This window comes from Lissotriton vulgaris, unplaced genomic scaffold (genome assembly GCF_964263255.1).
Source record: "Lissotriton vulgaris unplaced genomic scaffold, aLisVul1.2 SCAFFOLD_3085, whole genome shotgun sequence".
NCBI classification, from domain to species: Eukaryota; Metazoa; Chordata; class Amphibia; order Caudata; family Salamandridae; genus Lissotriton; species Lissotriton vulgaris.
Window position 1 is genome coordinate 195559 of NW_028241906.1, and position 27797 is coordinate 223355.

The 27797-nt window shown below is 49.0% G+C and overlaps 1 protein-coding gene across 1 annotated transcript; it reads right to left on the reverse strand.

The window, feature by feature from the left end:
• LOC147669144 (uncharacterized) lies at window positions 1-27369 on the reverse strand. The gene is made up of 4 exons (XM_086948197.1): window positions 26996-27369; window positions 25423-25488; window positions 24478-24564; window positions 1-839 (listed from the first exon to the last, which is right to left on the reverse strand). Exons 1-4 carry the CDS (start codon window positions 27060-27062, stop codon window positions 703-705), a joined length of 357 nt encoding a protein of 118 aa, XP_086804323.1. The 5' UTR covers window positions 27063-27369; the 3' UTR covers window positions 1-702.
• Window positions 27370-27797: the final 428 nt, after the last annotated feature.

Below are 27797 nucleotides of genomic sequence, written 5' to 3' on the forward strand. Positions count from 1 at the left end.
AAAAAATTCTTTATTTTGAAAAATCAGAAGGTAGGACATTTTCAATGAGAACAGACCCAAAAGAATGGCACATGTACTATGTCGATGTAATAACCTATGCACGCCAGTATAATAACCTGAATATGCCTTTTTAATAACCTGCAATAAGGGAAACCAAATGAAGGGAACCAATATAACAAGCATTGGCAAGGCCAATAAATCACGCCTTTGGGAGACACAGAAGCTGTTGTGCAGCACAGCTATAATTTTATTTTAAAGTCCTGACCACTTCATAACACTTTTTTTTTGTTATGGTGCGTTGAACTGTGATGGCAACGCAGACAGTGGGGCTGGGGAAGCAACATCGACAAAGAAGGTGTGAGGGTTAGAAGGAACATGGACATCTTACAAGGAAGAAGGACAACGGGGTGGGAGACTAACAAGCAACATGGAAAGCAGGAAGGTGGGAGGTAAAGAAGGAACATGACAACAGGGGGCTGCGAGTGAAGAAGCAACATGGACAAGGGGTGTGAAAGATGCAACACAGACAATGGGCATTGTGTGTGATGGCATGCACACTCTGTGGGTGAGACATCAAAATAGAAAAGAGACTAAGGGCCATATTTAGAGTTTGACGGTGAGAGTCTGCTAACTGAGGCCCCAGGATTCATTGGGCGCTGCCACCATCGAGCACCTATTGTAGGTCACGCATTCTTCCACATCTTACGACAAGGGCATCGCCACTTCCATCTTGCACGGCTGTTGTTGGCAGCCGCTTTTCTTCCACTCCTTCAAGCACTGCTTCTTGCATTTCCGGGAGATATGTTTATTTTTAGACAATTTGCTGTGCCGACGTTTCCCTGTGAGGCAGAAGAAAGCTCTGTAAGTTTGGGGAACATGCAATTTCAAAATCTGCTATATTGGGCAATTTTATACATTAATTGTAATTAGTCAATATTGTCCAGAGTTAAGAAACATGGCTGATGGAAGTGCCCAGCACCGCACTATCTGTTCACATCTGACTGATGTGCATGGTACCCCAATATCTACTCATGTCTGATGGAAGCGTCTAGAACCCCAATGTATTGTCATACCCAACATGAAGTCCATGTACCTCAATGTTTAAGGATATCTGCTAGAAAGGCCTGCACCAGGGGGTCTAGTGAGGTTTTATTGGGGTGCCCAGCACCCATGATTAACCCCACCCACTGGTCCGCAGCTCGTAGTCCTGAGCGCTGCCCTTTCACACCCGGACTGTCAGAGAGCGCTGAGACTGACAAGAGTGTATCGCACTATCTGACAAAGAGTCCCTCCGGGTCTCTGCTTCCATCACTGCTAGAGTGGAGGTAAAGCATGCGCCATCAGTCACCTCACTAGGGAAGAACAAACATTCGATGCAGCCATACTACCAGGCAGACAGGGCTTCCTTCTGTACTGCGCATGCGCCAGGAATCAGCGGGAGCTTTAACACAGACAGCAGGAGACGCATTTCTCAGAGTAAGCCGACAACAGCACATCTCCTCAGACAGGGGTTCCCTGGGTTTCGATGTTCTACGCACATGGGATTTTATTTTATCTTTTTTGTATTCTTTCACCAGTGGATGGTGTGTTAATCAAATTCTTCTGCTACTGTTATTTATTCAGTTAAACATGACAGGTTATAGTTACTGTTTTTATTTTATTTATATTACAACTATAATTAATGTTCTGTTATTGACTTTTTTTTCCAATATTGGTGATGGTAAACACATTGGGGCGCAGCCACAAACTACTTGTGTTAAATTTACCAATACTACAATAGTACTCCTAATGTACTGCAAAATGCCAATCACAAACCTGCGAGTGTTAATCACCACCTCTCTTACCTTTTCTAAGGGGAGATGCTCGCACATGTAAGTTTATTACTAAGGCCCTCATTGCGAGATTGGGGTAAAATTCTGATCCCCGTGCTAACCTGTGTTTGCACAGGGATCAGAAATACAAGTCGTGTGATAATTATCACACCCTCAGAGTTTTACCTTCATAAATTATAGGGGAAAATGCCAGATGATGACAGTGGAGGCGGATTTTAGTGTGGCACACGCCATAATCCACATGTGATTCCTCAAACGCTTGTAATCAGGGGTTAAATATCACACTTGATAATTCCTACTCTGCAGTCAGATATTATCAGGTGCAATAAATATTACACCACTTACCAGCCGCTCCGTAGCTGTAAATGCAGGAGAGACGTGGGGGAGCGGCAGGCGGGTGGTTGCAGATTGGCCGCACCTTCGACAAAGTAGGTGGGGTTTAGAGAGGAGAAAGAAGGGGTTAAGGAATGGTCTAGGGAGGGGTTTAGAGGGGGGTGTACCCACACCCAAAAAATTGTAAGCCTGCTGCGATTCGCAAACTGCACTTCTAAACGTAGTACCGCCAAAATAGGACCCAAAACAGAAGTAATTTACTCTAGCTCAAAGCTAGAGTAAATCCACCCCGCACATGACCAGCCACTGATACTGCAACACCCTTCCAGAGAAAGTAATCGGGTAGAGTCTTAAAATAAAACCCTATATGAAATCATGTCTTTGAATCTTTGAATAACTTTATTCGACGTTTGATTAACACCATAAAAGTACAACATTAAAAAATCAATTCATAAATGTGCTGAACTTTCATCCATTAATATCATAAAGGAGAAGAAAATCACAGTCAGCAACACAGAAATTAACATATTACATAAAAACAGGTTGGGAGCAAAACAGTTTTCCCTCCCCCAATTCAATAACAGTCATCATATTTCTATACTGGACCTCAATCTAACAGAAGACCTAAAAAAATTGGTAACACAGAATAGGGTCATAGGTTCTTTAGACACTTTTAAAAAGGCCAACGCGTCTCTCGCGGATCTAAAATTAGCTTTCTTTAAAATTCCTCTTAAAAAGCGGCGCCTGGGCATTAAATAAAATGGGCATAATAATACAAAATGAAGGGCATCCTGCGGAGATTGGTGATCGCAGCCGCAGGGTCCCTTTGATTCAACTGACTCAGTAAACCCCAAAGGGTTTGATAGCACATGGTGAATCATGTCGAATCTAAAACGTGTTATTAAAAACCTATCTTGTGGGTTATATACAAGAGCGAAATATGATTCCTGCCCCTTTGAAATTTCACTTGCTGATAAGCCCGGACTGTCTGCAGTTTCTTTGAATCGGATTCCCGTATTGCCTCTTTGGTTTTAAGGAGCTTTTCAGTTACTATCACTTGGTCCCGTTTAGTGATAATTTGAGGGTTTGAAAATAGGGTTCCGCAACCAATCCCCTCTAAAGCCTCTTTCACATATTTTAGCCACGGAATTGAACTGCCTTTTTCCCTACCCAAGCAATCTAAAATTATTCGTTGAGTCATTGGTGGCTTCCTGGTTGACCCATATTTTTAGCCAGGCCACCACGGGCCTTATTTGTACTCTGTCTTCCAAAAATTTACAGCCCAGTTCCTCGTGTACTATATAGGACGATGTGCCCTGTGGAACTTTAAGAAGCCTCTTCAGGTATTTATTTTCCTGTTTTTGCAGTCTATCTACGTTCCCTATTCCACACAGCTCTGCTCCGTATATCGCCTTCGCGACAGAGACGGAGTTGTAACGGGTCATCATTTGTTCCGGGTACCAGCATCCTAAACGGCGACCAAAATTCATAATTCTACCAGAGCTTGCTGCTAGTTTGTTTCCCTGTCCCTCAATCAAGGGTTTAAAAGTTAAGTTCTTATCAAATAAAGTGCCCAAATATAAAAGAGACTGGACTTTTTCCAAAGTCGTTGAGCCTATTCTGTAGTTAAAATCTTTCCCCTTACTTTTAGAGCCCACCTCCATGACGTATGATTTAGTTAAATTGGCAGATAGATCTAGGCCGTTCATGAACTCAATGAACCCGTCAATTAGACGCTGCAGACCCAATGGCGTACGTGCCAACAGGACCGCGTCATCTGCATAGAGTAGGACCGGCACTGATCTGTCTCCTATCCTTGGGGAGTCCACTTGTAAGCTGGTTAAAAAAAAATCAAGCCAATTTATATATATTGAAAACTGAAAGGGTGCTAAGAGGCAGCCTTGTCTTACCCTGCTGGTACATTTAAAGGATTCGGTCAAGCCCTCTTCTTGATTATACCTCACTTTAGCCATTGTGTTATGGTGGAGGGTTATCAAGATGTGAATGAGACCAACATCAACACCTAAACTAAGCCCAAAAGTATGGCCCACAGTTTCAAGCGATTTACACAATCGAAGGCTGCCGCCAGATCCATGAAGGCTAGGTACACTTTTTCATTGCTTGCCACTGTATATTTTGTGACCAATAAATATAAATGTAAACACTGGTCAGTGGTAGATCTGCCTGCCCTAAAGCCATATTGTACTTCTGTCAGGATACAGTTCTCTTCTTCCCAACACATGAGGCGATTCAAGATGGCCCTTCCCATTACCTTTACAGTTACATCTTTCAGAGAGATGGGCCTATAACATTGTGGGTTGTCCCTATTTCCTTTTTTAAAAATAGGAACAATTATGGCCGTTGACCAAGAGCGAGGAAGTCCTGATGCTATGGCGACATTAATAACTCTCGTCAATATCAGGGCCCACAGTTCCATATTACTTAAGTATAGGTCCGGCGGGATCCCGTCTGGCCCTGGTGCCTTATTACGGGTGAGGCCTTTAATTCCCCACTCAATCTCCTGAAGGGAGAAAGTATTCATTTCTATGTTTGTCACCCTATCCATATCCTGTTCCGCATCCTCATAGGTGCCTCGATTGTATAGCCCAGAAAAGTGGTCCACCCACTGCTCAGGCAACACATTCGATGCTACACAGGGGCTGTCTCCTTCTTGAAAGCAGGGTCTATTTATTATGGACCAAAACATTGAAAGGTCCCTTTTTTCAGATACCTCCCTCAGATCTTCCCAGGTCTCCATTTGGAGAGCATTTTTCCTACGCTTACCTTCTTGTTTATAGCATGTTCTGCAGCGCATAATTATAAGTCCAACCCTAGGTTTGAGTTTAATCGCTGCTCTGAGCTTATTCTGTGCTTAGGAGCATCCTCTATCAAACCATTTATGGTTAGACACTACTTTACCCTTCCCCTTTGTATATAGAAGGCTATCAATTAGCCGTGCTAAATTCTCAAACGCCTCGACTACCGGGGTCCCATTAACGTCCAAATTAAAATATGAGTTCAAATATTCTGTGCCCTTGGTCACTAGTGGTTTATAGAAAATTGCCCCATCCAGTTTGGCCCACTTTAAACGCCTAACCTGATCAGTTACCGTCTCCTTCTCCCCTTTAGCTAATACCATTACCAGTGTGACGGGATTGTGATCACTAAAACCACTACACTCGATATTGAATTCTAGTAATCTTAGCTTTAGTGAAGGGGACACCAATACAAAATCTATGTAGGAACCACACTCTCTTCCTTTAAATGTCGGGTTGATTCCACTTTCCAGGTTTAGATGTATTAAATCCATTGAGTGTGTCAGCTCCAGATTTAGCATCATTGTGTTTAGTTTGACCCCTTCTGTGGTAAGCTCAAAGTGGGCACCCTCTTCCATGTTACAAGAAGACCAGTCCTCTGTGAAAGGTATTAGGTTGGGGCATAGGTGGCAATTAAAATCCCCTGCAATCAAAAATCGTGATGCTAGAGTATCTGTCATTTGCTCCATCTGGGTGGCTAGTAAATGTTTCCAATTCCTCTCCTCTACCCCCACCCACATTATAAAAGTTAATGATAATTAAGTTAAGTTCCTTAGTTTTCAGCTGTACCGCCAACAGACAATCGGACTTCTGCTGCAAGTCCTTCCATATGCCTTTTATATACCTTTTATAGTCAGGCGGACCCACACCACAAGCCCTCCTCTCTCTCTTCCTGCATTGGATCTAACTACTGGGACACTAAACAGTTTGTTGCCTTCCAGGTTAAAGTTAATTGGGTCCACTGCCCATGTCTCTTGGACACAAATTACATTAAATTTATTTATATACTCCAGCCATTCCCTGTGTTCGAATTTGGTTAATAAACCTGCCAAATTCCACGACAACAAATCCAGGGTATTCCACTGGTTTATTATTAATGGTTCTTTGATCGGCAGGGGTCTATGGCATGGTTTTACTATAGGGATTGGGATTGATGAGGAGCTGCCTTCCCATTCTACACCTTTCTGGATTTGTTGTCAGTCACAGTCGGACAACCCGGAGAATACTTCAAATCTGTTCTCTAACCTTATATTCTGTGGAGCAAGGAGGTTCTGTCCATTGTTCTTTTTTGGGTTAATTAAATAACCCCACTGTCTAGTCTGTGCTGGAGCATAAAAATACCTTAAAGGCAGTGATTGAATCCGACCCATATGTTCTTTTTGTACCCAACTACAAATATATTCTACACATCGTGGGTCCTTAAAATTAATGATAATGCAATCCCCTTCTCCTGTCTTTGTCCGCCTTCCCACCCAGTTTACCCGCCTAACAAACAATATCTCAGCACTCATATAGGGTGGCAAAGGGCGACTTTTATTGAGCCAATATATGCCTTTGTTTTTTAGCTCTCTATATGATTCCCGCTTCCCCTGCTCAAGCGGTGGTACCCCTACCATAATTACCACGTAGGGTGATGAGTCTGGGGGTAGATCTATTGTTTGCTGTGTGATTACCGGGTGATTTGTGGTTGGATTAGACACAAGCTGGGATTGTACCACAGAGGGTTGAGCTACGTGGTTACTGGGCCCCCCACCAACATCCAGACTTCTTCGTATAGTTCCCCCTTCCTCTGCTGAGCTAGTCGAGGGGCCCTCCCCTCAGCTGTCCCTTGCCTATTTGCTATGGGTACTTGACAGCCTACTAAGGAAGCATTGGGACTCGCTAAAACATTAGATTTGTTATTAGTACTATTGTAATCAGAATTTTGTCCTGGTACTTTTGTAGCCTTGTCATGTCGGTCGCTGCCCTGGTGACCCTTTGTTTGTGTTGATGCAAGCAAGAGTTCCATACACCCCAATATTGATTCAATCATGTCCAGTCTATCATGAATCGGTTTAATCGTTTTTTGGATAGGATTTTCCAGGATTTTCCAAAAAGAAGGTGAATCACCCCCTACCCCCCCCCCCTTCCTTATTTATCTGTGGGTTGGCTTCTTTACTTATTGGGGCCAATTCCTGTAGGCACTGTATGGACTCAGCTACGGGGTTCTCCATGTAGGCAGCATCCTTAGCTTTTTTGGCCCCTCTCTCTGCAGCTTGCTTTTGTGCCCCAGTTCTTTATATTTTAAGCGTTATATGGCCTTGCGGTAACTGTGCCACCCCTGTTTTAGCGGTTGACCTTGTCATGTCAAATTAAACATAAAAATATGTTTATTTATTGTTTTCAAGTTAAATCAATATTTAACTTTTTCGTACACTGTAGGGAGACTGCTCGATCGGGGTATAGGAAAAAGTTACAATTTTATTATACTTGGAAAAAGTTTGTAAAAATATTTTATGTTAAATATTATTGTAAAAAGGTTTTTATATTTATTTGAAATGTATCGTATCGTATCGTAAGGGGTGCTTATATAGCGCACTGACACCATGGGTTTCCTGGCGCTGGTTGGGAATAGAGGGGACAGAGAGACTAACCAGATTGAGGGAAAAGCCAAGTTTTTAGAGATTTACGAAAAAGGATCAGAGAGTTAGAAATTTTAAGAGAAAGAGGGAGAGAATTCCAGAACTTGGGGGCCAGGTAAGCAAATCTCCGGCCTCCAGATCTGCAGAACTTGTAGGAGGGGACAATCAAGAGATGAAGATAGGAAGATCTCAAGTTGCGGGACGGGCAGTAGGGTCGGATAAGAGATTTTACAAAGATGGGACAGGGGCCAGCCAGGGATTTGAAGATAAGGCAGCCGATCTTGAAGGCTGCCCTAGAGGCGACAGGGAGCCAGTGGAGTTTGACGAGAAGGGGCCTGGCAGATTGCCACTTCGGAATCCCTAAGGCCAATCTCGCCGCCTGATTTTGGACCACCTGTAGTCTGCCCATCGATGTTTTGGGCAGACCATGGTAGATCGAGTTGGGGAAATCTAGGCGGGAGAGGACGAGGGCCATGATGACCTGCAGGAGATATGCCACTTTCCTGATCCTGCGCAGTTGGTAAATGCAGGATGAGACCACGGTCCCCACCTGCGGCCCTAGGGATAGAGCGGAGTCAATAGTGACCCCTAAGCTCTTCACTGAAGCCACGGGAGTGGGAGACGGGCCCAGTTCCGCCGGCCAGAAGTGTGGCCCCCAGAAGGTGGGGCTCCTACCAGGAAGGAGGAGCTCCGTCTTGCCGGGGTTCAGCTTTAACTGGTTGTGGCCCATCCACTGGAGAATGTGGGACATGGCTGACTGAAAGTTAGGAATAGCAGAGGGGGAATTAAGAGAGAAGATGAGCTGCAGGTCGTCCGCGTAGTTAAACACGGTGACGTCCCACAGCCTCAGAGAAAGTAGAAGGGGGCGAAGATAAAGGTTGAAAAGAAGAGGGGACAGAGAAGAACCCTGGGGGACCCCACAGAGCGACTGCTCTCTAGGAGCCCTGAAGGTACCCAGGCTAAGGGTCTGGGACCTGCCCGTCAGGAAGGATCTGACCCAGGCCAGAGCCGGGCCCTGGATGCCAGCCTGCTCGACACGGAGGAGAAGGATGTTATGATCCACCGTGTTGAAGGCGGCTGACAGATCTAATAATACCAGGGCCTGGGGAGTACCTTTGTCAACACCGTCTCTCAGGGCATCCAGCACGGCCAGGATCACTGTCTCCGTTGAATGGCCGGGTCTAAAGCCAGCTTGGTTGCCCTCGAGGAAGTTGGAGCTCTCGATAAACTGTGAGAGACAGGTGGTGACATGGGCTTCCAGGATTTTTGAGAAGAAAGGTAAGAGAGAGATGGGGCGGTAATTTGCCGGAACGGCGGGGTCAGCCCCCGGTTTCTTCAAAAGAGGCACCAACACGGCCTCCTTGAAGGGGGCCGGCACCGTCCCAGAAGAAAGAGAAGAATTTAGCACGGGGAGAATACAGTCAGGTAGAGTGTGGCAGATGTCCCTAAGAATGGAAGGGGGGCAGCAATCATCTGGGGATCCCGACTTAATGCGGGTGGCAAGGGTAGCCAGGGAGGTGGAGTCAAGAAGAGGGAATTGTGTGAGAGAAGAAGTATTGTGGGGGGGGGAAACAGGTCCAGCGCCAGGAAATGTAGTAGGAATGGTGTTCTTGATCGATACGTTGCATGCTTCCTGTGTAGGGACCTGAGTAGGGAGCGTCCTGGGGTCGGAAGTAAATTCATTGAGAACTTTAAAAATTTCCTTAGTCTGGCAGGGGGCAGATAGAATTTTTCCAGAGGCATAGGTTTTTTTGGCAGCCAGAATAGCGAGTTTATACCCATTGCGGGCAGCCACGTATGCGTCTCTGCTTGCAGGGCTGTAGTCTCTCCTCCACTTGCGCTCGAACTGGCGGAGTTCTAAATGGAGAACTTTTAGGTGGGGGGTAAACCATTTGTGGGAGTTATTGTGCCGGGATTGAGGGAACTTAGTGAAGGGAGCAAAGATGTCACTGGCTGTGGTAAGCCAGTCTGCCACGCAACCGTGGAGCTCGTCGATACCAGTGTCGTTGGGTAACAGGGGATAGGTTTGGGACAGATGAGCCAGAAGTTTAGAGGGATCGACAGCCTTCCACTTGCGAGCCATATCCCCCTCCCGTAAGGGGACCTTGATGTGGCCGGCCACTGAAAAGGTGGTATCGATCAGGCAATGGTCCGACCACACACAAGGTGTTATTAATGGGCAGGAGGACGTGACTCCGTGGATCCAAACGTGGTTGAGGATGTGGCCACCCTTATGGGTGGCAGACCTAACTAGTTGGGTACAGTTAAGGCTTGAGAGACCCTCGAACAGTTCGGAAGCATGTGGGCCAGCGTCCTCATGTTGGAACCAGTAGTTGAAGTCCCCGATGATGATGATACGGGGGGAGCAGGTAGCAATGTTGGTTAGCTGATCGATAAAGGATGAGGGGAAAGACGGCATGGAGTGGGGAGGGCGGTATAGTAGCACAAGAGTAACTGCACCAACCTCGGTCCCTAGGCTAAGGACCAGGGTGTCTACATCCAGTAAGGTCATGGGCGCAGAAGCAATGATCTTGAGGTCCTTACGTATTACAGCCGCCACCCCTCCCCCGGTACGGCCCCCTGCTCGGTTGTTGTTCAGCAAAAAGTAGTCAGGGGGTAGCGTGGCCAGGATGTCTGGGAGAGAGTCGTCGGTAAGCCAAGTCTCTGATAGTAATAAGACGTCGGGGCTTTCAGACATGAGAAGGTGCAGAATATCAACTTGGTGCTTAACCATTGAGCGGGTGTTTAAATATAAGACCCGGATGGACGACTCCGGGGGAACCGGAGCGATAACTGATGGTGTCGGCGCAAGATTAGGAGTTGAAATACCTGCAATGCCAAGTAAGGTAATGCGGGCCAGATGTCAGGTGAGAGAGGACAGGCCGAGGTGTGTAAGCGCCTAAGGGCAGAGGTTGAGTAAGATAAGGGAGTAACAGGACTGCTGGCCCCTGGGCCCGTCCGGCCGCGGACGGGCGCAGACGGGCTGGACTTAGGCGCGACTTCGGCGCGCTGACGGCGTGCCCGCTGCGCCCGTCCGCTGCGCTCCCTGTAGGGCTGCACCATTTTATGGGCTGAGGTCGTGAGTGGCCGAGCGCTGCACCGCTCGCCTCCTCAGTGTCCTCACCCAATATGGCGGCCAAACAGCGCGACCCGGCGGGAATCGATCTCCTGCAAGGGCGGCTGACCAGAATGAAAAACCTGCACAACAAAAGGGGTTAGTTGGCTGGCGGCGCAATTAAAACTGGTATTTTGTTTAAAATAAAGAATTAAACATGCGCGAGTAGCGCGGAAAGGCAGCGCGAGCAGCGCGAGTAAAATGCGTCCAGGCGAGTGGCTAAGTCCCACTGGCCGTCTCGTGGTTTCCAACCAGTGGTGGAGGCAAACCCAATGGCTTTTATGGGCTGAGGTCGTGAGTGGCCGAGCGCTGCACCGCTCGCCTCCTCAGCGTCCTCACCCAATATGGCGGCCAAACAGCGCGACCCGGCGGGAATCGATCTCCTGCAAGGGCGGCTGACCAGAATGAAAAACCTGCACAACAAAAGGGGTTAGTTGGCTGGCGGCGCAATTAAAACTGGTATGTAGCCAAAAATACTGCAGCACTATTAAAAAAATAAATTCCCAAATGAAGTAAAAAAAATATTTATGTAATGCACTAAAAGTTATTAAAAGTAATGTACGGAATGAGTTAAAAGTAATTTAATTATATTTTAATACAATTTAATGTTATATGAATGTTTAAAGTAAAAGGTTTGTTAAAATATGTTATAAATACATAATAAATGTTTTAGTGTTATACATTTTTCAACATTAAAGTATATAATTGAGACTTTTAACTATTTTAAATTAATTTACATGAATTCCTCTGGTGGTTTTAGTTTCAGTCCCAACCTCCATTATTCTGTATGGGAGGGTATTGCAGTACCAGTGGTTGGCCACTTGGGATGGTCAACTTTTTTTTTTTGTGGCATTAGTAATTAGCACTCTTTCAGGGAGTAGAGATGAGTAAGTCTACACTTTTGAGTAACTTTACAGTGTAGGTTACCTTACTGAATAGCTCCAAATGTTTTGCTATTATTCTTATATTACATTTCTAATGACATGTTTTGATGACTTTTTTGTTATCTGAACTTTAAAAATAAGAACAATGTTGTTCTGCTATTGTTCCTTTATTCACATTTTAATTGTTTGTTATGACAGATTTATTTGAGTTAAAATTAAATTATATGTGTACTAGTTCATTAAAAATAGACAAGAACAATATTCATGGAAATACACCAAAAATATGTAATGTCCGACCAAAAATGCAGGTATGACAATATAAAATATCAAATTAGGAATATTAATTGTGGAAACGTACAAAAACTGTATACAAATGAATAGGAAGGGTTAGATTTATTTATAAACAAACTTTTTTCCTCGTGAAAGTGCTTCTACAATCGAAAAGGGCGGGATTTATGGCTGGCTGTGGAGAAGTGTGGCTCAATGGTTAGAGCGGCAGACCCTGATGCAGAGGTCTAGCCGGGGACCAGGGTTCAATTCCCCACCTCGGCGGGTCTTGGGCTCAAAAATTCCACGGACCTGATAATTCTCGCCTCGGTGCCTATTCCAATCATGGAGTCTCACTCTGCAACTCTGGGCAATAGCTTGCTTAATCTCCACAACGGCCCCCACAACGCTAAGGATGCTGGCCTCCACCTTGGGGGTGCTCAGGGGTGGACGCCTCACTGGGAAAGCCAGGATGGGTTCCACAGCGGTATTCGTACAAGCGCCTTGAGACCCTTGTGGGTGAGTAGTGCGCTATACAAGTATCAATTTACATTACATTACAAACACTGATCTTGCAGGGGTATACAAAACAGGTCGACGCAAGCACTCAAACTGTATTAAAGCAATTTAGAAGTTCGAACACAAAGGTAATTGCAGTGAAAAAAGATGTATTCAACACACAAGGTAACACGTTGTTCATCTGTACAATCAATTTCTTAATAGGTGCTAGCTTTAGAAAAATAGCCAACACGTGTTTAGTCACCAACTTGACTTTTTCAAGGCTTGCCGAGCACAGGGCGCTCTCCAATCATTAAAGATATATTTCCAACAAGTAACAGATAAAAATAGAACAGCAAAGATGCGGTAGGAATGTGTTATTGAGTGTAGCCAGAATCGGCTAAATGTATTAATGTAAGTTACTTCCGTAGATGCAGGAAAAGAGAGTACCTGACGGGAGCTTATCATGCACTCCACCCACCAGTCATTGTACGTGAGGAAGTAGCTTACATTATTAAATTAGAAACATCGGACCTGGAATCACTACTACTGTATATGGTTCATCACTCCTTTTTGGAATACGTTCCTCTGGGTCTGGTGGCTCAGTGGACTAATGTGTCTACTGTAGGGGGTGGTGTTCGCCCTCATGGTCACAGGTTTAAATCCTAGGCAATCTACTCAGCCTTTCATCCATCGGAGGTCGATAAAAAGAGTATAATTGAGTTGAGTAACAACAAACATCTGTTATTCAGCACCAAGATACCCGTAGTGGTGAACGTGTGCTTTACAAATACACGTTATGTTATGTTTTGCGATTCCAGCAACACCGAATGACACATTCCTACCCCATCTTTGTGTTCTATTATCTAGACTGAGAAGGAACACACTTTTGTGTACATTTGGGATATTCCCAAGAACTTTTCAGAAATAGATCTTTAATGATTATAGAGCACCCTGTATCAGACAAGCCTTGCAAAAGTCCCTTTGGTGACAAAACACGTGTCGGCTGTTTTTCAGAAGCAAGCCCCTATTAAGACATGGATTGTACAGATGAACATCATGTTACTGCATGTGTTGAATACATCTTTTTTCCACTACAATTAACTTTGTGTTCGAAGTTCTAAATTGCTTTAATACAGTTTGAGTGCTTGGGTTGGTCAGTTTTGTCAATTTTGTAAATGGTTGGGGTAATTCTTCTCTGTCCATTTTGCAGGCTGAAAATGGTCAAAGGTTTGCAGCTGTCAATGGCAGAAGTAAATTTCATTTCATGGAGGGGGTGGAACAGACCCCACTCACTGGCAACAATATCCTGGCAGTGAAGCCTCACTGAGCACAACCGTCAGACAGGCTGCCTGTACTCTCTCCACCAGTCTCTGAGGGGTAGCTCAGCTCTGAACCCGCTGGCTGGTGCGGCCTTCCTCCCTAGGGGTTGTTTACTGGCAGAGACTCCCATCAGGACTCAAAGAGTCTCCTCAGAGAGATGCTTCCCTCACTTGGAACTCCAGCGAGATCTCAAAGTCTCGCGGTCTTTGAGCGGCAAAAATGTGCTTCAGTGACTGAAATGTTGGTTGGTCGTGAAGCTGTCAAGGTGGTAGGAACTGACAGGCGGCACTTCCTCTATTTGAAATTCCAGAAAGGTAGGTCTGTGTGACAGAGGTAAAGATTTAACAGAAGGAACTAATTTATGAAGTGCCAGGAATGTAGAACAGCTTGTTAAAGCTTGAACAACTGACAGGGTGCGTGTTTCCATCACTTGAAACTCCAGACAAGTAGCCTGTGAAGGTGTGAACACATCACGGGCAGTGGCAGCCGGCTTGGCTCACAGGTGGTGGGGCAGGCGCAGGGGGTCATGCAGGGGGTGCGCTATATATACATATATTTTTTTTAACGTACCTCTCCGGGTCTCGCATCTCTGCTCTCCTCGTCAGACTCAAGGAACAGGAAGCACAGCCAGGACCCACTGACCAATCACAGCACTGCAATGCAGCGTTGTGATTGGTAAGCACCCAGGCTCCCCTGACCAATCACAACACTGCGTTGAAGAGTTGTGATAGGTTTTGAGCGTCCTAGTTCGACGCTCAGCAAGTGAATGGGGGCCTGGGCTTGTTCTTCATGCAGGTTGTAATGCAGTGTGCATGGAGAACAGAGAAGTGCGCATGACTAGTTTGGGCGGCCCGAGAGAGCCAATCAAACAGTCACTACGCTCTTAGGAGTGGGCAAACCATTCTCCCCTGCCCTGCTCCAAGACCAGCGCAGCCTGCCCGCCCGCAAAGCTACATGAGCATGAAATGATAATAACTCAAAGTTTTTATCATGTTATGTTTTTACTTTACACTTCTTAAAAGTAGTGAGGCCATGCTCCTCTGCCATAGTGGAGGAGCCGCCATTGCTTGAAACACCAGACAAGTAGCACAGCCTGTGAAGGTGCGAACAACTGACAGTGTGCTTGTGTTCCCAACACCTGAAACACCGGCTGGCCACACACTCCCCACTGGCAATCCCACAGAGGCAACCGAAGCTGCCAGGACTCTGACCAGAGAGGCCTCATCCCCCACTGGAGGGTCTTAGGAGGGTGGCAACCTCTGCCAAGACCTTAGCAGCAGATGAAACCTGCTCCACTGAAAAGAAAAGAGGCCCTCGGGGCGCAGGGTGCACATCCTACCTTCATCCTTCAAGAGAGGCAGCTTGTGCCATGGGAAGGGTGAGGGATTCCTTGTGGGAGGCAGCCACAAGTCACTACTGTCACCAAATGACACAGTTAAACATTGACAAACCCCCAGCTCGCCTCATCACGCATATCAGTGCTGAATACTGTGCCTAGTGCATTCTGGCCCAAGCCAAGGGCAGAGTGAGCTCACAGGGGTTTAAATCTGCTCTGCAGGGTTCAATGCAGCATTGTGGACTTTAACAGGAGAGCGCCAGCAGTCCTGGAATAGTTAATCTTCAGTGATGTGAGCTGTCATTGGTGGGCACAGATCCAGGACCCATAATCAGCATGGCTCCCACGGGGGGCCAGGGTTCCGGTTCCGTTGCCGTGAACCCCTGCCGGCAGGCTAGGGTGCCCCCACACGAGGAATGATGCCTTGATGCCAACCCTAGACCTGCCCAGGAAGAGCCAGAGGAAGATGTGGGGGTGACAGAGGGACCATGGCAGCCTCCTGGTTCGTTCTCCTACTCTGCTCTCATTTGAGCCGTGGTGGAGAGGATAGCGGGGACCACCGTACCCCAACCTCCACACTGTCCTTACAAGGACCCTCAATCCAGAAGGTCTTAACCAACTTACATCACACCACAGACGGTGGAGGCCACCAGACTGCAGAGCGGTAAAGCAAACCACAGCCAGGCTCACAAAGATACCGATATCTGATCCTAAAGGCCTAGGTGTGTTAAGAAGAGGAGGGGTCCTGGGAAGGTGGTCCTTGGTGATCCGGGAGAGACGTGGGGGTAAAGAGTTTAACAAGCGGCCCCTGGTGGGCGAGTGCTTTAGTGTTATGTTATTTTATCACAACTTCTATAGCGCACAACTACCCTTAGGTGTCCAGGCGCTTATGGACAGCATACTGTCCAGGGAACTCAGATTTCGAAAAGGCAGGCTTTAAGATTTTTCCTGAACGCTGTCAGAGAAGGTATCTTTCTCCCTGAGAACAAGCGGAGGAGAGTTCCAAAGCCTAATGGTGCTAGGACTGAAACCCCTTCCCCCTCCCAGTTTGTTATCCTGACTCTAGAAGTGGGCATCAGGAAGGCATTAGCCGATCGCAGTTGTCTACTGGAGGAGTACCGATTAAAGGTATGCCAAAGAGATCGTGGACCTACTCTGTGCAGTGCCTCGTGTGCTATGCAGTGCCTTGAAGTTTACGCGTTGAGCGACTGGCAGCCAGAACAGCTTTTGTGTCCCGGCCCCAAATGGACTGATGTTTAGGGGCACCTTGCACCAATCCGGCAGCAGCTTTCTGTGCCGACAGCAGTCTTCTAAGTTGATTGGACTGTAAATTCATATACAATGCATTACAGTATTCCAACTTGGACAAAACTAGGGAAGTTAGAACAGTCTTTCTTGTGTTTTTCGGAATAAATGGTAGAATTTTACGCACTGTTCTAATGGTTAAAAATGCAGAGGACACTACCTTAGAAACTTGGGATTTAAAATTCAGCTTCTCATCTATTATGACCCCCAGGTTTTTAGCTTTCACTACCAAAGTAGGAAAGGGGCCCAAAGTGCTCGCCCACCAGGCTGGTGACCAAAGGGGGGCCACCTTTCCTAAGAGCACCACCTCGGTTGTGCTCGAGTTAAGCTTCAAACAATGCTTGCTCATCCACGAATGATCAACGTCCTGGTCTATGGTTGACATGACCAATTGAGTATCCTCAGCGTACGAGGTCGGAATTAGATCAAAACTTCTGATCAAGGGTGCGAATTTGGAGACATATATGTTAAAAAGTGTAGTAGGGCTCTCCAAAGTCCATCTGAGGAGTTGTTGGCTGAACTTTAGTAAACACCATATATGTGCCTATGGCTAAGAAGGTATTTAAGGCTAGGCGGTAGCTTTCAATAAAGACAGACTGATATAAATACGTATTTTTACAATTCGCTTAAATAAATTATGGCAAATTCTGCCAATATCACGACCCCCTAACACCAGATGGAAATCCTATGAAGTCAATGACACAAAACGAAGGAATAAATAGCACTTTTAAAGAGAAAATGAATCTTCAAAAGCATTTACAAAAGTATTTTCTTGCAAGCAAAGTTGGAAGTCTAGGGCTGAGCGCATTTTTTATTGCACCTGCACAATGGGGCAAATATGAAAGGCACAGTTGAAAACCCCTGTCTGAGCTCCCCATGCATCCATCACTGTTCCCTGATAGCATAATGCAAGACGCAGAGGAGGACTGGAAGGTAGGGGGTTGTATCCTCTCACACACACTAGTAGGTGCCCGGGAGAGTCACAGGAGGTATGTGTGGAAGCACAAGGTCAAAATGTGTCGAGCTCCATGGTACGAGCTGGCCAGGAAAACATGCGCAGGGGTATGTGGGGTATGAGAGGGGCTGGCCAGCCAAGGAGAGCTCAGATCAGGGGTCGGGTTGTGTGGACCACCAAGGTATGAGCTGGTAGGGACATTTGTTCAGGGGGTACATGCAAGGTACGTGAGAGCCTGGCCAGGAGGGATCAGGTCAGAGGACAGGATGTATGGACCCAGGACCGGTTTTAGGGCAGTGCAACAGGTGCGGCTGCACTGGGCGCTGATCTATGGAGGGGGCACCGACCTCATGGGGAGGTGCTGTGTTTGGCAATAACTTATGAATGGCACATATGCCTGGTGGTAGTGAGAGAATCCGAGGAGGCAGTCTTGGGGTGTGGGGGCAGCACCAAAACGATTCTGGCACCAGGCGCCACCAGCGCTAAAGTCGGCCATGTGTGGACCACCATGATTTAAACTGGCTAGGAAACCTTTTATAGGTGGGACACGCAAGGTACGTGAGGGGTTGGCCAGGTAAGGGGAGCTCAGGTGAGAGGTCAGGATGTTCAGACCACCGTGTTGCGAGACAGGTAGGAAACCATGCTCAGGTGGGATATGTGAAGTATGAGAGGGGATGGCCATGCCAGGAGGGCTAAGGTCACAGGACAGGGTGGACAGTGACAGAGTGCAACCAGTCCACCTAGAGCCTCGAGTGATCTTTTGAGATAGCGGGAGTAGTTTGCAGCTGCCACCAGGTACTGTGGACAGTCTAGCTGCGGAACGGTGCAAAGCTGCAGACACCCTGCAAAGTGCGCAGAGCGCAGTGTCTACCAATGCCATGGGATGGTTTCACTTCCAGACATCCGTCCCTAGTACGCCATGTGGATACTATTGTCAGGTGTGTTGAAAGTGGTGCTTGGGAAATGAGAAAAACAACAATAATAATCATAATAATTCAACCTACCTTCGAACCCATCTGGTTAACCCCACCCCACCAACGAGTGAACAGAACATACGTCTGTTCAAGCGCACAGTCCCTACCATCCTCAGAAGATACACAATGAAGCTACCTCGCCGCTGCTGGAGCAAAGTCACCAAAGACCAACTGAACACCACTCTCGCCCAGAACCCACCTATCGACCCCACCAACCCAGACGCCGCAGCCCGCAACCTCAGACAGTGGATCAACGACTGCGCCAACACCATCGCCCCGCTCAAGAAACCCTCCAACAGTCATGCCAGCAAAAGAGCCACCTGGTTCACTGACGAGCTCCAGACCTCCAAACGCGCCTGCCGGAATCTAGAGAAGATATGGCTCCACGAACGCACTGCGGACAACCACGCAGCCCACAAGGACGCCACCCCCAGACATCACCACCTCATCAGATTAGCCAAGAGATCCTCTTCCAAAAACAGCCTGGATAACAATGCACACAACAGGAAGGAGCTCTTCAGCATCGTAAAGGAACTCTCCAACCCCAGCGCCAACACCAACGACATCCCGCCCTCACAAGAACTGTGTGACTCACTAGCCATCTTCTTCCACCGCAAGATCGCTGACATCCATTACAGCTTCAACACCGCGACCGCCTCGACTACGCAAGACTCCACCTCCCCTATGAACACCACCAGCGCCAACCGCCTGACGTCCTGGTCCAATACCGAGACACGCAAGATCATGAACTCCATCCACTCATGCTCCCCATCAGACCTGTGCCCACACCACATATTCAACAACGCAGACGCAGCCATAGCACCCCAACTACGGAAGGTCATCAACATCTCCTTCGAAACAGCGACATTCCCGGAAAGCTGGAAGCATGCCAAAATCAAGGCCCTCCTCAAGAACCCCAAGGACCAAGAACTTCTGGCCCATCTCTATGCAGGAATCCCAGCTAAAAACACCTAGGAGAACTACTACGCATTCAAAACGCCTCCTCCGGGCTGATCGTCAACGTCCCCCGCCGCAACCACATCACCCCCCACCTGAGAGACCTACACTGTCTCCCCGTCGACAAGAGGATCACCTTCAAGCTCCTCACCCACGCACACAAAACACTCCACAAAACCGGACCAGCCTACCTGTACCGCAGACTCAGCTACTACACCCCCACCCGCCAGCTCCGCTCCGCCAGCCTCGCCCTCGCTGCTGTCCCCCACATCCAACGAACAACCTCCGGTAGCAGATCCTGCTCCTACCTCGCCACCAAGACCTGGAACACCCTTCCTACCCTCATACGGAAAACTAAAGACCTACTCGCCTTGAGAAGACTCCTCAAAACCTGGCTCTTCCAGCAGTAGCAACACCCCCTCCGCTCAGCGCCTTGAGACCCTCACGGGTAAGTAGCGAGCTTTACAAGTAATTGATTGATTGATTGATTGAATACTTACCCCAAATCTTCATTACCCTGAGCCCTGCCCCCCCCCCCCCAGTCTTTTCACCATGAGGTGCCACAGACAGTTTATTTTTACTCGAGCATATATCATCAACAGTTCAAGGCAGTATTTCTTCTGGTTTTACTCTACAAAGCTCCTCCTTGTAGTTTAGAACACCTCCTCTCTCTACACCTCCAGGTAGTACAAAGCCCAACAAGATGCGGTAGGTAGATAATGTTGCCGGGGGGGACTGAGGGAATGTGGGACTGGAACAGAGAAGACTGAGGCTTCGGATAGCGAAGATTTTTGGTACATAATAGTCACTCGTCCTCCTCGTCCCATTTCATTCTTCAGGAGGATTTCACAAATCTTTCAGTTTTTTGTAGGTACTGCTTAGTTTGCAATATTCAGAATGTAACGAGTCATATGTAAGAATTTCTATTATTTACTTCAAGACAGTTTATAGCACTTACAAACACCTTCAGGAAGGGTCCATGGTTCCTACGGCTCCTCCCTCTCCTACTTCTGTCCAATGTTCTGTCCACATGAAAAGCTACCTCTGCTCCCACTGGAAGGTTGGTGTTTCTAAGGGTTCAACAGGGAACAATTCAACCCTTTCTATAGTGGGGAGGGATCCCAAGGAGGAAGAGGGGTCCTGCACATGGTGTATATAACCTAAAATCTTCAGCGATCTCTTGACGGTACATCTATGCTGGAAATGTTTCCAGTGCTTGGGATAAGATGTAGACATAGAAAGGGTCACCAGCTGGACTCAAGAGTAGAGAGCCTTGGGATGAATGAGATAAAGGGGCAGGGAGCGCCTGGTGGTGGATGAAAGAGGCACGAGGTGGTCTCAAGAGGAGAGGTCCTTGGGATTCATGAGATAAAGGGGCAGGGAGCGCCTGGTGGTGGATGAAAGAGGGACAAGGTGGTCTCAAGAGGAGACGTCCTTGGAATTCAGGAGATAAAAGGGCAGAGAGCACCTGGTAGTGGATGAAAGAGGCATGAGGTGGCCTCGATAGTAGACAGCCTTCATATTCATGAGATAAAGGGGAAGAAGTGTCTGGGGATGGATGAAAGTGGCACGAGGTGGAGGCAAGTGTAGACATTTTTGGAATTCATGAGATAAAGTGGCAGGGAACGGCTGGTGGTGGATAAAAGAGGCACTAGGTGGACTCAAGAGGAGACGTCCTTGGGATTCATGAGATAAATGGGCAGAGAGCACCTGTTAGTGGATGAAAGAGGCATGAGGTGGCCTCAATAGTAGACAGCCTTCAGATTTGTGAGATAAAGGGGAAGCAGTGTCTGGGGATGGATGAAAGCGGCACGAGGTTGAGGCAAGTGTAGACATTTTTGGAATTCATGAGATAAAGTGGCAAGGAACGGCTGGTGGTGGATAAAAGAGGCACGAGGTAGACTCAAGAGGAGAAGTCCTTGGGATTGATGAGATAAAGGAGTGGGACTGCCTGGTGGTGGATGAAAGAGGCACGAGGTGGAGTCAAGGGTAGACGTCCTTGGGATTCATGAGATAAAGGGGCAAGAGTTTCTGGTGGTGGATGAAAGAGGCACGAGGTGGAATCAAAAGGAGACAGCCTTCGGATTCATGAGATAAAGGGGAAGGAGTGTCTGGGGGAGTGAAGGAGGAGTGAGGTGGAATCACGGGTATACATACTTGAGATTCATGAAAGAAATGGGCGGCAGCAGTGTCTGGGGATGGATGAAAGAGGCATGAGGTGGACTGAAGAGTAGACATTGTTGGAATTCATGAGATCAAGTGGCAGGGAGTGTCGGAGGTTGAAAGAGTATGAGGGGGACTTGAGAGTAAACATCCTTGGGATTCTTGAAATAACTGGGCAGAAGTGCCTGGTGGTTGATAAAAGAGTCACAAGGTGGACTCAAGTGCAGACGTCCTTGGGATGTATGAGTTAGAAGAGCAGGACTGCCAGGTGGTGGATGAATGAGGCATGAGGTAGAATCGAGAGCGGACATCCTTGGGATTCATGAGATAAAGAATCAGGGAGTGTCTAGGATGAAAGAGGCACGAGGTGGAATCAAGAGTAGATATCCTTGTGATTCATGAGAGGAAGAGGCAATAGTGCCTGGTATTGAATGAAAGAGTCACAAGGTGGACTCTAGACTAGATGGCATTTGGATTCATGAGATAAAGGAGCAAGAGTATCTGGTGGTGGATGAAAGAGGCATGAGATGGACTCAAGAGTAGGAATCCTTGGGATTCATGAGATAAAGGAGCAAGAGTATCTGGTGGTGGATGAAAGAGGCATGAGATGGACTCAAGAGTAGACATCCCTGGTACTCATGAGATACGGAGGCAGGGAGCACCTGGTGGTGGATGAAAGAGGCAAGAGTTGGAATCAAGAGTAGGAATCCTTGGGATTCATGAGATAAAGGGTCAGGAGTGTCTGGTTTGTGGATAAAATGGACGGAAGGTGAACTCAAGAGTAGACATCCTTGGGAGTCATGAGATGAAGGGGCAGGAGAGTCTGGTGGTGGAAGAAAGAGGCACAAGGTGGAGTCAAGAGTAGACATCCTTGGGATTAATGAGATGAAAAGACAGGGAGCGCTTGTGTTGGGTGAAAGAGGCCTGAGGTGAATTTAAGAGTAGACATCCTTGTGTCTCATTAGATAAAGGGGCAGGAGTGACTGGTGGTGGATGAAGGAGGCACGAGGTGGACTCGAGAGCAGACATCCTTGGGATTCATGAGATAAACGGTCTGTAGTGTCTGGTGGTGGCTGAAAGAGGCATGAGGTGGACTGAAGAGTAGACATCCTTGGGATTCATGAGATAAACGGTCTGTAGTGTCTGGTGGTGGCTGAAAGAGGTATGAGGTGGACTGAAGAGTAGACATTCTTTTGATTCATGAGATAAATGGGCAGGAGTATCTGGTGGTGGATAAAAGGGGCACAAGATAGACTCAAGAGTGGACATCCTTTGGATTCATGCGATAAAGGATCACGGAGAGTCTAGGATGAAAGAGGCACGAGGTGGACCCAAGTGTAGACATCCTTGCAATTCATGAGATAAAGGGGAAGGGAGCGCCTGGCAGTGGATGAAAGAGGCACGAGGTGGAGTCAAGAGTAAACGTCCTTGGGATTCATGAGATAAAGGGGCAGGAGCCACGGGTGGTAGATGAAAGAGGCACGAGGTGGAATCATGACTATGTACCCTCCGTTTGTGGCACGCCGACATCAAAGAGATCTGGCAGCCAACTTCTCTCTTTGTCCTCTCAAGCAGCACACAAGAGCAGAGGTTCTGTTTCTTGAGGTTTCCATAGTAACCTGTCCTGTCTCGTGAGACTGAGATTAACATACGTAGCCCTGGTGCCAGCTAATCCTTTTACTCACATGTATGTGGGTGAGTGTGTGTGTGAGGCAGAGAGAGAGGGGGGCAGATTTACATGCCCCATACGCCACTTGAGCCACCGTTGCACCACTTTTGTGACACCATGGCGGGATAAAGCCAGCGCCATGCTGCGGGGTATTTACGTGAGGCATCTAGGGAGATGCGTCACCTTGTAAAGCCCTGCGCCACATGAAACCTGCGTCAGGTTTCATGTGGGTGTTCCGGCGCAGGAACGTCTCGCAAAAGTGGCTGAGTGAAATCGACAAGATTCCGCTCAGTCAGTTTTCCGACCCCTCTGCGTCAAAATCTTGCGCCTGCTTGAAGCAGGCGTAAGGCTTGACACACCATTTTGGACATAGGCAGGGTTGGAACAGTGCTGGAGTCGCGTTGTGCCCGCGACACAACTCCAGCACTGCGCCAACCTTACGCCGGCAGATGCGACACGCCGTGATGCACCGCATTGTAAATGCGGCGCATCTGTGGTGGCGCAAGGGTAAACTTGCGTCACGCATCTTTCCTGGCACATCCCTGCTGATTTGCAGGGATACGCCAGGAAACTTAAATCTGCCCCAGAGAGTCTAACGATGCAGTACGTTTGCCCCAAGACTCCCCATAACACCTCAGCACATGGACCAGTAGGAGAAAAAGCGTCCAGAAGCACTCGACTTGGCGCTTGTTCTAGCGGAATGCTACACCCACAAGGTGAAAATATCCTAACCTTACTCTGAAACGCCTCTAAGTGACAGGAAGACGGAGGTAAGCGAGGGGAAGTGATCACCAACGCAAGGAAGGTGTGTTGAGTAGTAACTGGAGATACTGATTTAACATGTTTCGATGAAGGGCTGAGTGAAAATTAGGCCTGGGCGGCAAATTCCTTTCAGCTTGTGGAATTTGGGTAATTTCGCGTTCCGTGGAGAACGCGAAATTTCCCAAAATTCTGCGACTTTGCAAAATGTTTTGCTTGTTCGCTTTCTCGAAATGCGCGTTCACAAGATATTCCCCCCACAGCACGCAAACAGTGATTGCAAACAGTAAAAAAGCATCGCGAGTAAGCAATTCCGCATGTTCACGGAATTTCTACGTGTTTGGGGAGATTTTTTTTACTGTTTCACGGAGATTTGAGTAACGCGATTACGCAAATTGCGTCCACCCCTAGTAAAAATAAATTGCCCCCATAGGTGGGCCCCCTCATGATGTGAGGACTGGGACAGGGAAGACTGGCAGGGGATAATGTTCACGCCTTAAACTAGTTCGTTACAGGGGTGACGTCAGTGCCCACTTCCGGCGTTCAGGTGCTTCCAGGGTGCAGGGGCAGCTCTCCAGGAGTTCCCTGGACTCGTTTTACAGCCGTTCTCGGGGTGCGCTGTTTTGGGGTGCGCAGTTTGGGCACATATGAATGTGTAGATTTTACTCACGCAGTAAGACGTCGCAGGAGCAGGTCCCTGCCCCCCTCGGGCCCACGGGGCCATCCACGGTCCTGGATCTTGCGTCTTCAAGGGCACCTGAAGGACAGAGAAGCAGGGCTCAGAATCAGACCCGATGGAGGAGCCGGCTCAGAATATGAAGCACAATATGAGGCCCTCGGCCTGCCCGCCCCTGGCAGTGACGGGTCGGGAGACCCCAGGGGTATGGACAGCGCCTACCTGGAAGGACTGCGAGCCTTCGAGGAGTGAGGGCACTCTCATCTCTTCTCAACAGAAGCGCTATATTTATTTCAAGGCTCTCCTCAACAGAAGCGCTATAATTGTGGTCATGGATTCCTGCTGCAGGTGTGGAGGGGTGCTGTGCCTGCTGTGGGTTATTGCCTGCTGCGGGTGTGGAGGGGCGCTGTGCCTGGTGTTGGCGCCTGCTGCGGGTGTGGAGGGGCGCTGTGCCTGGTGTTGGCGCCTGCTGCGGGTGTGTGTGTGTGTGGGGGGGGTGCTGTGCCTGCTGTGGGTGTTGGTGCCTGCTGTGGGTGTGGAGGGGTGCTGTGCCTGCTGCGGGTGTGGGGGGGTGCTGTGCCTGCTGTGGGGGTTGGTGCCTGCTGTGGGTGTGGGGGGGTGCTGTGCCTGCTGTGGGGGTTGGTGCCTGCTGTGGGTGTGGAGGGGTGCTGTGCCTGCTGTGGGTGTTGGGGGTTGGTGCCTGCTGCGGGTGTGGGGGGGGGGGGGGGGTTGCTGTGCCTGCTGTGGGGGTTGGTGCCTGCTGCAGGTGTGGGATGGGGAGGGGGGGATGCTGCGCCGCCTGCTGTGGGGCGGTGGGTGCCTCCTGCGGTTGTGGGAGATTGGTGTGTGCTCCGAGTCAGGGGTGTTGCTGCGCCTGCTGCCGGTGTTGCTGCGCCTGCTGCGGGTGTGGGGGTTTGGTGCCCCCTACCCTCTGCTCACCATGCCCGGGGCGCCGCCTCCAGTCCGCGGGGGGTCTCTTGTCCGGGCGCTTCTCGTTCTTGGGCCCTGGGGAACAAAGACGCAACTGTGAGCACAAGATACACAACACAACCTGCTGCCAGGACGTGCAGCCACCACGAACCCACACCACAGTGCCCCGCCACGGGAGACAACTCCCCCCCCCTCCCACATCAGCACCAACCTCGACCTCAGCCCACCCCCAACCAGCACTGCACGACCCACCCACGCACCTCACACACCTTCCCACTACACCAAGCTCATGAAACGCATCACCACAACACACGTGTGCTACTCAGCACAGCCTCACCGCGCATCACACAGAACCCTAAGAAGTTGTGAGCACAACAAACAACGGCCGTACGTCGACATAACTCATCGAAGCTACACCGGACTCCAAAACACAGTTCAACCCGCACACATCTGCCGACTCCATCCCACTCCTCTTCACCCCCTTCAAACACCACAGCGCACCCGCGCACACTACACGTGCCCCCCACGCACCACAGCATGGCCGTGAACGCAGCACCTCCAAGTCTCAGTGCCTCACCACGGGTCCCCGGGGTGCCACGGGTGCAGTGGCACCGGGGCTCAGAGGCGCACACTTCACCCACGTTGTATTTGCGTTTTACTGTGAAACTGAGGGGGCACGGTTCCCTCACTTGTGTTAGGGGGCCTGTTGCCACACAGTCCCACGTGACGCGTTACCACAACAGACCCTGCCACGCACCAACCAAGGCCCGGAACAGCTTCACAGCTCACAAGAACCGGCCACACGTAAGCACACACCACTAAACAACCACACCAGGCAGCATCAACCACAGGACTCAGAACATATCACAAAACAACCCCACACCGCGCAACCAACCTCAGCCACCCCGACACATCTCCGCAACGCAAGATCTCGGAAAGATAGCATAGCGAGCTAAGCTCTTGCTGCTGCCCGCCCGCTGCGGCTGCCAGTGGCATGAGGGTGGGGGGAGAACTGCCCATCGACCACAATTCCCCCCTTCCTGCAAAGGGCCCGGGCTCACACCCACCCATGGGTGGGCACGCCGGGCTGCGACCCGATGGTGGTCCGGGCAGTTGGAGAAAACTGACAAATAAAAGATTTTTGGGGGTCACAGAGTCGGGTCTTCGGGGTCCTATATTCCACTTTGATCAGATGAACCATCGTTCACCCAGATAAGTGTTCCGCACAACTCACATTACATACCCCACCCAAAACAAGCGCTTCCCTCCATCACAGCGCTGCCATGCGATCCTGCACAGCGCTGTGACTCCGCACAGGGGACGTGCAGCGCTATTAACTGTGTTAACCACCTTATTTTTCATGCTGCGTTTTCTTTATCCCCGGTTTGCTTCCTTACTGCCTATCTACTATGTAATGCAATTTCCGTCAGTTTTTTTTTTTAAACAGGGTGTATGTAAAGCGCTCTGATACCTTCGGGTCAAGTTAGCGCTGTATAAAACTTTTAAAATAAAAATAAAAAACTCTGCCTCTTCATTGCAGTGTATGTGTGTGTGTGGGGGGGGGGGGGGGGGGGGGGCTTACCTCGGTGCGCCCAGCTGAGGGATATACAAGCCAACAGCAGCACCGCCAGGGCCAGGGAGAGTTTCATCGTAGTGAGGTCGATACCAGCCACAGACCCCGTAGAACTGTCTGTCCGAGCGCAGGGTCCGAGTCCAGGTCCAGTCGGAGCCCAGGGTCCGTCAGAGGCAAGAGTCCGGGCCCAGCGCGTCCCCAAAGAAGCCTCGTGAGTGCCAAGAAGCCGCTACTGAGCCTCGCTCGCCAGCCCTTGTTGGCTACTGGCCCGGCCGCTGATGAGCTTGGACTGATAAGAGAGCCTGTCTGTCTCCCAAACACAAACACCTACCAGACAGGATTAGACCGGCTCTGGGCACACAGGAACTGCCCCCCCCCCCCCCAGGCACCCCCCACGACGCACCTGAAGTGCCCCCTCCCTCCCAGGGAGGCCTGGCCTGCACGCCTGCCCCCAGCCACCCCCGGGGAGGCGAGGTTTCGCTTGAATTCATGACAAAACCAGTTTGGGAACTTTGGCAGATTACATTGTCTTCAGTGTGTGTGTGTGTGTGGGGGGGGGGGGGAGATGGGGGGGTCACAGAAGAGGCAACAAGGGAAACCGCGGGTGGCAGGCAGCCTCAGGGCTAGTAAACTTCCATCAGAAACAGCCATCAAGCCGGAGGGTGGCGGCTTGCTTCGAGCTCAGCCGCTCTCAGATCGGTGCGGGTCACATTCCAGTCCATCATTTTTTCGTCCACCGTGCCACTCGAGGCGAGGCCCGGCGCATGCACATTAGTACCTGGGCTCCTTTCTAAGATTTAGAAAGAGATTC